The sequence below is a fragment of the Belonocnema kinseyi genome, chromosome 4 (assembly GCF_010883055.1).
Source record: "Belonocnema kinseyi isolate 2016_QV_RU_SX_M_011 chromosome 4, B_treatae_v1, whole genome shotgun sequence".
Classification (NCBI taxonomy): domain Eukaryota; kingdom Metazoa; phylum Arthropoda; class Insecta; order Hymenoptera; family Cynipidae; genus Belonocnema; species Belonocnema kinseyi.
In genome coordinates, this window is record NC_046660.1 from 54,493,739 (window position 1) to 54,503,809 (window position 10,071).

General features: G+C 28.3%; 1 protein-coding gene and 1 long non-coding RNA gene across 2 annotated transcripts in view; both read left to right on the forward strand.

Annotated features, from left to right (window-relative positions):
* The first annotated feature begins 363 nt into the window (after nucleotides 1-363).
* LOC117171360 lies at nucleotides 364-1,781 on the forward strand. Its single transcript, XM_033358608.1, has 2 exons — nucleotides 364-460; nucleotides 624-1,781. Exon 2 carries the CDS (start codon nucleotides 648-650, stop codon nucleotides 1,626-1,628), a length of 981 nt encoding a protein of 326 aa, XP_033214499.1. The 5' UTR covers nucleotides 364-460; nucleotides 624-647; the 3' UTR covers nucleotides 1,629-1,781.
* A 7,475-nt stretch (nucleotides 1,782-9,256) lies between these two features.
* The window catches only part of LOC117171521, a 3,784-nt gene continuing 2,969 nt past the window's right edge, over nucleotides 9,257-10,071 (forward strand). Inside the window, exon 1 of the long non-coding RNA XR_004466890.1 lies at nucleotides 9,257-9,335. This is a non-coding gene — a long non-coding RNA (uncharacterized LOC117171521). The remainder of the gene's footprint in view (nucleotides 9,336-10,071) is intronic.

Below are 10,071 nucleotides of genomic sequence, written 5' to 3' on the forward strand. Positions count from 1 at the left end.
AGCGATAAAAATGAATCTGGAATTGTACAGCTGTTGATAATAAAAATATTTGTGGTATTAAAACTGATTTATTTATATCGATAAGCGATAATATTTATAATTAGAGCCTGCAAACTTGTCTTCCTAATAATATTCACTATCGGTAAATATGCATTTGATTAATTTAGGAAAGTGGACTAATTATCGAAAATTCGTTTCGAAACTCTTGTTTATTACATTAAATTCAATTTTGCGGCTTCCATAAAATTCTATCAAAGAAAAACGCATATTAACAAAGTGCCTATTGGATTAGTGAGCAAACCTTGATAGCCGTTATCAAGATAATTAATTTGCAATCTGAAATGAGTAGTCACACACTGATAATACCACTTACGCTTCCGCTACGATTCTTGAAGGTGAAAAACAACGTATCAGTTGTCATTGCTTCTAGTGATCAGTTTGTGGTTCTTTAGAAAATCAGGTTGCTTTCAGTTTAATTCTAAAATTTGATTTCAAATATCCTTCTCTTCACAATTTTCTTATTCAAAAAAAAAAAAAAAGAATATATGAAAGCGAAATTCGAACTTAATAGCAAGTATTAGTTTGAAACTAAGTATCCCACTATTTTATATTATTTTTTTCAGATAAACAAAGTCTCTAAGAAAACAATGAAAGTATTTCTGGTATTTCTGATCATTTGGGAAATAACTGTTTTCGGAAAGGAAGCGAAACTTAAAGATGTAGAGGAATGTAAGAATGGGATGCTTCAATTTTCACGATTTGAAGGCACATCAGGAAAATATGATGAAGTGATTGCAAGAGGAAATCAGTTTGTTACGCTGCAAGACCAGACCTTAACAATTTTCGACAATTTTAAGCCGATTCATCAAAAGAAGCTTATGATTTCAAAAAGAAGACTGAATTTGGATTTATTTAAAAATATTTTATTCACTTTCAATTCTTCTTTGGGAATTTACATACCAGAAAACGATGAAATAATTTGGAAAGAAAGTCCTTATGTTTCTTATAATCTGACAGGAAATCAGGTTTTTGATGACAATAACACCATTTATTCAATTATCAATGGTACAATCTTCCATGCGAAAACTACAGACAAATTCTTTAAGTCTCTGCCAAGACTTGAAAGGTTCAAAAATGTTACAAACCTAGTTAGAGGTGATGGAGGTCATATTTATTTTGCACATGCAAGTGAAAAAACTAGTTGGATTGTCAATACCACAACTGAACAGACAATTATGCAGACAAGACTTTTAAAATGTTTGAATTTCGTTTGGGGTAATTATGGCGGGGATGGTTATTTATCTCTAGTAGATACAAATTGTACTTTGAAATCTTCCCGCATTTTTTCAAGCTTCGATGTACATCAACCAAATTTAGAAAAAACTATTCAGTTTGAATATTGTAACTATTCTCTTGATGCGAGATTCATCCTTAGTTGTGAAGGGACAGGTGACGTAGCTTATTTTTTCAATAAAAACAGTGTTTATCGTACTCTTTTACGAAGCAATTCTGAGTACTCATGTTTGATAGCGAAGTTAGGGAATATTAATATTACCGCTGCTGCAATTAACAATAATTATATTATTCTGGCCACCTCTGATGGCCTGTGGTTTTCCAAGTGGTGGTAAAAAATGTATGCATACATAAAATTATAGATAACAAATGGTCTATTATTATGTGGTTCATTCCTCTTATTATGATATATAAAAATGGAAACAAATAATTGAATTGTGCTTTTTATGAATGAAAATGATTTATTTATTATTTCGACTAAACATATCCTAAATAACATAATTTCACAATGAATTCATCTTTTCAGTTAATAAAACGAATAAAAACATGCAGAGTTAGTGTTTCGTGTTATTTTCTCATCCCTTGGAAGGCGTTACTTAAATATGCTCCCAGCATATTTACATACGGGAAAATATTGAACTTATTTAGAAAACGACTTGTGTCTTCTAATATATTTCCTAAGAAAAGATAAAACATATTTTCACGAGCATAATAAATTCTGTTTTATTTAAAAAGAAGGTAAAAAAAACTGGTATGAAAAGATAGGATAAATATCTTAATAGTTTTTTATCTAGATTCTCTCAAACGCACGTGGTAACAAGCCACGATAGTGATATTTATTTTGTTTGGTCTTTCGAATCTTTCCAAATTTTTCCCTGTTTAAATGTATTTAGGCTAGACGTTAACAAAATTATATAGATTTGAGAGAATGTGGTACCTGGATCAAAAGGTATATTCTACTATAAAAGTCTATCAGACGATACTTTTTGTTGTTGAAAAAAACGAAATAATCTTTATTCGGCCAAGAAAAAAATGATGAAACTCGTTTCCAGGGTATAAAAATAGACAACGTTACAATTATAAATTCTTCAATCAAGATTGATTATATCATTTTGCGGCTACTAATATATTCTGGGTTGCCTAGCGTGGGTGAACATTTAACTGTCATTTTTTTAATTGATAAAAATGATCAAAAATCTTTCTCATTAAGGTTGGCTAATTGAGGCATTTGATGGTTTTAATGTAATCATTTTCTTACAGATCATTTATTATTAAAAATAATAAACTTAAAAGATATCCGATTAATGATTTTTTATTCAATACTTACGTCATTGATTTTAAATTAAGTATCCAACAATGAGTTCGATAAGAATAAGTAATTGATTCTCTAAACTTCAAATTTATCATATTATTCTCAGAAACAATCTAATTAATCCTATCATTCTGATTAGTTTCCAAGAAGAAACCTTAGAATATTACAAGTTTCTCTACAATTCAATATTGACTTATTTTTGAAATCTGCCTTTTACACGCTAAAATTAATTTGATTTTAAACGTATTATTATAGAGGAATAAACCTAATTGATCAAATAATTAAAATCTCTTTTCGAAAAATAAAAAATATATTTTTTTTATTTATGAATACTGGTGTAATAAATAACTTTGCGAAGCTTGGATCTAAAGATGTCAAGAAATAATTACGCGGATAAACGAAAATGTTTAGAAATAGAACATACAATACTATTTTACTATGAATATCTAATATTAATAATAATTAATGCATAAATTTCATGTGAAAAGTATTTAAAATTACTTGATAGGTAATTTTATGATTTTTTTAAGCTTCTGTTGAAAAAGAGCACTTCTTCGTCAAACGTCTATCAGATGTATACAAAAAACTTTGATAAATATTATCAAGCTGAGAATTATACAATCAGAAATGATGAGTTACTTACACGATACTTAATTCTCAAAAAAATATATCAATCTTAATTTATTCTAATAAGTTTGTGTTTTTTTAGAAAATTAGCATTGTTTTCAAATTACTTCTAAATTTGATATTTAGTATCCTTCCTTTCAAAAGAAAAATTCATCTGTTTTAGTAGAAATTTTATCGTTCTTGGAGCAAAATGTCACTGTTTACTTGAAAGTTAATCTGTTCTCTCGTTAGGGATTCAACTTTTTATTTTCATTTTTGTTAAATTGATTTCCAAAGAGATCATTTTTTTTATGTATAACTCATATTTTAGTTAAAAATTCATTTCTTTGGTTAAAGGTAAAAATAATTTGCTACATATTAATTTTTTTCCTGAAAATGTTTACTTTCTGCTTGAAAATAAAATTTTTTTACGAAAAAGTTAAATGCGAGTTTTACATATGAAAATTAAAATAAACCTTTGTATAAATTTTGCGAGTGAATTTTTCCAAACATTAAATATATAGACAATATTATTTGTTTAATCAGTGTTAATATAAATTTGCAGTATTTTTTAGTTTTGAAAATAAAAATTATATTAAGACTATATACGATCGAAGTTTATATCCTAATAACTATGTTATATAATATACTCAATGAATGAAATTTAAAAAAAAACTACTCATCATAAAAGAAGGGCTTTGATTATATATTTGATACAATGAGTGTTTGCCCTTTATAATCCAGATACATAAGAAGTCGTTTTATGAAAACTGTGACTGGCGCCTGATGCAGTTACCATTGGTGAAATTTCTGTTACAGTTCAGGAAAATATAAAAAAAATTTTCTGCATCAAGCTTTAGTGACGCGTTTCTAAATGCAAAGGTGAAAAAAGAAATTAAAAAGAAAAACAAGGTTTATCGTATTTTTTGGAAAAGCATTGTTGACAATTTTTGCATGGTTGAAAATTGGACAATTTTGTTATTGAAGCTGCTGTAATTAACAATAATTATATTAGGTTGTCCATATCCAATTGATTGAGTTCTTCCAAATGGTAACAAAAAAGTTTAGGTCTAGAAAACTATAAATTGAGAATTGTGAAGCACTGTTCAGGAATGTGACTTATATTGAAAAAATCATCTGACTGATATTCTGTGGTTAATCTCTCCTATTATGATGTTTTTAGGTCAAATGATTACGGCGGGTCGGCACACTTAGCGTACATAAATTACTCTGTTCAATTTGAACTTATGCTAACATTGTTGTGACTTCAAAGACGCAGTTCATTCTTGTGAAAACTGCTTTTTTAATTTTATCAGGAACCACGGTCAGTTGTACTTAATTTCTGTACTTTAGTTTCGAAAACTAGCTGTTCCTAAATTAAAAATTTGATGATTAAGTGCATTGTTTTATTGCTTAAGACTCACTTTTGCCTACAGGATTCGATTTAGTGTTATTTTCGTATTTCTTTCAAAAAGTTATTTTAAAATAAAAAATATTTTGAAGCAGCTTTGCTTCTTGGTGTATATATGAGGCATCTCAATATTTTAAATCTTTTTGTGCTTTATCTTTTATTGCGAATTTACGGTATTTTTCGTAAAACAATCCATATCTTATTATAATTTAAATTTTGGATTGACTAGTGCATCCCCTTCTGCAGTTTAGTTAATTTTTCTGGAAGACCACATGCAGGCTAATTATTTATGTGAAACTAAAAATCCAAAAATTAGGCAAAAATTACAAAAATTTTAAATCACGAAACGCAAAGATGGTCTACTTTAATACATAGTTGATGAGACTCTTTGAACCTGAGCTCATTCAATGTGAACATTAATTACCTGTCAAGCTATGCAAAAGACGTTTTTTAATTAAAAATCTGCATTTTATTGAATTTTATCTGATCTTGCGAAAGGGGCAATAGACGATGATGTTCAAAAATGTGCCGGGTTTGAGACAATCCAATTTGAGCAAATTAGTGGCACTAGTCGAGATTACGGTGACATTATTACAAGAAAAAATCAATTTGTTATATTGCATGAAAGCAACTTAACGATTGTCGAAGATTATTTAAAGCCAATAATTCAAAAGGCCCTTCCTTTTTCACCAGATAGGCTTATTCTGGATTTATTTGATAACATTTTATTTCCCTTCGAGAAACGTTTGGGTATTTACATACCTAAAAACGATGAGTTAACTTAGAAAAGCCAGCAGGAAAGAGATTATAAATATTTTGTGATACAAGAAAATCTGCTGGCTGATTATTCTCTCTATGCAATTACTAATTATGGAATTTCTTGCGCTAGAAATACAGAGGAATTGTTATGATTAAATCCTCGATTATTCCGAATAAAAAATGTTACACACCTAGTAGACGGCTTTAAAAATAATTTTTACTTTACAATTCATAGTGAAAAAAAGACCTAGATAGTCAATGGAGAAACTGACAGACTATCATGCACACATTAGGCATTAAATACTTAAATTTCATTATAAATAGTGTTGGTTATGGGGCATACGTCATATTTCTTTTAATTGAGAATTGTACTATAAAGGTTTTTACAGTTGCTGCCGAACTGATTTCATTTGAATATTCTAAACCAAACCTAATCAATGTCATGAATTTTTAGGATTGCGAATATGGAATTCTTCTAACAAATTTTTATTGCAGTCGGCAGAAGATGATACAATGATTTGTTTATTCAATAGAGGCAAGATTTATGGCTTTCACAATAGCGATCGTTCTGATGATGTAAAAGTTTGTCCGTTTGCAAAATTGTGAAATTGTACTATTAATGCTGGTATAACGCAAAATCATCATAATGTGTCATTCGATTGATAAGTGGTTTGATATCGAAAGGTTTTTGAGTTTGCTGAATCCGATTTCAAACTCAGATTTGCAGATTTCAAAATATTAGACTTCCTCTGGGTTCTCAGTAATAAACTAAAAACATTTATCTGTCGTATTTTGGGATAAAATAACAGCTTTTGTTATATTGTTTTAAATATGGCTACAAATAGCAATTTTTACCTTTGGGTTAGGATATTCCGAAATTTTGACGTATAGGAAAATCTATGACAATTTGTAGGGGCAACCTAGTTGTGTCTTCGGGTACAATTTTTCTCGGCCCGTAGCTATAAATCATAAATCAAAAAGAAAACAGCAGCTTTAATGCTTCAAATTTATGGGTATTTTTTATTATTTTAATGAATTTAAAAATTACTTAATTGATTAGGCCATTTAATATAAACCCTCTTTGATTGTTTAAAAATAACTGCATTAATGTTAGAGAAATGGAAATTGCATTCAAATTTTATTGATTCTTGAAATCAGGACGTAAGATTTTGTAGAACCAATTGGTAGAAGTCTTTATCTACAATTTCTGCATATCAGAACTATCTAAGTTGAGAAGTGCAGCTGCAATATGTGTTCTAAGAAATGATCTTTTCTCATAATTATAGTGCATATTATTTTTACTAAAATAAGTATTGAAATTGTGAAAGACCATTTTGGCCATTTTTTATTACCTTGTGAGTGAAAAAATTAAATAATCAGAATTTTTGAAGGAACCACATTAGAGAACTTTTAAACATCCATAATTTCTCATCAAACTTTTTTTCTCAGAAGCAATTCCTTGACCGCAATTTAAGAAAAAAGTTCCTTAGCTGTGAATCGTTTTGCAATTATTGAGCGTTTGCTTCCTGGATTTTATAATAAAATGTAATTTTTTCGGTACCTGCAAGTTTTTTTCTTCAAAAATGTATTCATGTATATTAAAATTATTCTGAATTTTGAAAAAGAAATGACAGTTCAAGGGAGCAAGAGTTGACACATAAGTCGAAATGTTGTCAAACTAATTTGGAGACCAGGAAAATTTTTAGTTTGGCAAGATGATACGTTATCAATATTTAACAAACACGATCAGCTCTAGTTAAGAAAATAGAACTTTCACATCAAGCTTAACCTTAAATATTATTAAAAAAATTATATTCAATTATTTCTATGGCTTAGATAATTATGTACCTGATTATGAGAAAATGTATTGACGGAGATGTATCCATTTGTTCAGTGATGTCGAAGACAATATATGTTTTTCAGAGCTAATGCCGTTTATGGAATTACTAATAATAAGATGCTCTATTTTGGAAAAAGAAGAGATACTTTTTAATTTCTTCCTAGACATATTAATTATATGATGGAAATACATTCTGCTTTGCGCCTAGAGATTCAAAATCTGCTAAATAATAAACCAAGCAAACTAAAAATCAATGAAATGAATAAAGAAGTCATTAAACAAATTCTGCTTAATACTTAATTATCGAAAACCTAATTAACGCTAAACACAGAGTTTGATTTTTTAAAAGAAACTAATGTCAGCTGTGCACCAGTTTCATGTTTTTATTTTAAAAATTTATTAATCCAACTCAAACATTTATCAGTATTGTGTTAACCTTAACAAATATGTTGGTCATTTATATTCAAAAAAGAATAATAATGATATTCGCAGGTTCATTTCAGAAAAAAATTTTTACCTTTTAGCATGGAAGAAAGTTGTGCACTTCATGATAATAGTTATATTTATATAGTTACTAATAGTGAAATTTTCTGTGCGAAAAATTCAGACTAATCGTTTTAATTTCTTCCCCGATTAGTAGACTTTTTGAATAATACATGCCTATTTCACAGGAACAGAATAAACTTTTATCATGCTCATGACCGTTTTTCGCAAGAGGCGTTGATGCTTAATTTTTTATGGCCGTAAAAATATTAACTGAGTGCTTAATGAGATAATTAGAAAAACACTGATGCAGACTTTTATTATTATATTCTTCAATGGAATGACAGGAAATACAGAATAATTTTATCATTCTTTTTAATTTGAAACGTAACGGAGAAGAGGGCTTTATAGTCCTAGCTAAAATAGAGTTAATAGGAATACATCATTTAAAAGAAATAAAAACTTACATGGGCCAGACAGAAACGCCTGTATTCAATAAACGCCCTTATATTGATCCATTTTTAAAACCTTTAGAAAAGTTTAAGCGTTTTTCTAATTATAAAGCCACCAAGTATAATAACATGTAATTAGTGATGTGACAAATTTTAATATGACCCTAATAATAAGATTCGTTAAATTAGAAAAAAGATTTCGATACGTGGTTTTTGAAAATTTTATTCATCACGGGGAAATATAACGGTTAATTAAAATACATTGAAGAATGTGCATACTGGTGAAAAACCTAGCTGGATAGTAAATTGAAAAACAAAACATATTATGTTCCAACCTTCATTTGTAAAAAGCATGATCGACGGTCAGGATAATTTTATTGCTACAGATAATCATCACACTTAAGGAAAAAAAATTATAATTCTTCTTTCAAACTTTGAAAATTACTTAGAAATAGAATGTATTTTGTTCAATATTGATTAAAATTATGGACATTGCAAATTGTGCAAACAGTCTAATGATAAAATGGTTTAAGTTATAATAGGAACGCTGATGATGAAGAAACTTATATATAAGTGTTGACGAAACGCATTATGTTTTTAACATCGGACAAAATATCTTATCTTGGGCTGCTTGCACAGGGTAAATGATAAATTTTTATTTCCTCTGGAAGAATTTACCAAACTCTTTCAAGTTTTTAGGAAACTGATATTAATAGCTTTTTTATGGAAAGTAAAAATTATTTTTGCAATTAAATCGAAACGCTTGAATGTTCGTAAAAGTATAAATGAAAATTTAAACACCTCTTTTTAAGCTTTGATATAACTATAAAAATGATTACATTAAATTTCATCAATTCAATCCTTAAAGCTAGTGTTCCTTTTTCTTACGGTCTGTAATTTGAAATTTATAGTTGAAGTTGTATTTTTAGTAATTATTTCGATCCTAATTATTATTTAAGTTTTTTATTTCTAAAAATAAATTCTCTTGCATGCTGATATGCAGTTGATTACTTCTCTTCCTGTGATAGATTTATCAAATCATGACCAGACTGCTACCCACTGACCAAATGTGTATAAATTCAGTCTGTTTTAGTTGAACTTTCTCTAACGTTCTTATGACCCCAAAGGAAGAATTCCCTTTAAACCACCGCTTATTTCTGTATTTTCCCAAAAAATCAGGTCAGTTTTACTTTCTTTCATACGTATGGGAAAGTCGTTGCATATTTTTTCAGTTCCTTTGATCAACATCTTACAATATCTTACTTTGTTTTAACGATTCTCGTATAATGATAGTGTAAAATATCTGAGTTTAATAATATTTCTTACTTTATAAAACAGCTAAAGTGTCACACAGATGGTGGTGTAACAAGGTTAAAAAAAATAATTTCACTCAATCATCAATTAATCCTATAGATTTTGATTGTTTTTAAGATTAAAATGTCGCATGGTCTCAAAATTTGGGATGAATATTCAAATATTTGTCATACGCTTGGCTAGTTGTTCCTAATTCTGATAAAATTTTAAATAACATACTCAGCTACTATACTATGTTTTATTAGTTCTTATAAATACAATTTCAGTTCAAAAAATTTGAACATGCAAAAAGGACTAATTTTGCTTACTGATTTTTGTATGCACACAAAAAATTTATTTGGGTACATTGTATTAAAATATGTAATGAAATTTTTGTTTGCTTTAAGCATTAACAACAGACTTTTTATAAGTAGCATGATTTTTATAGCATTTCAAACATACAATTTATATCTACAAATGCATAAAGAGTGAATGAGAATTTCTTTAAGGCAACAGATAGTTATTGAAAAAAAAAAATTACTTTACATTATAGTCACTGTCATCGTCGATTATTAGAAAATCTACTTTTTCCGTTAAGAAGGTTTTTTCGTTAGTTTAGTAA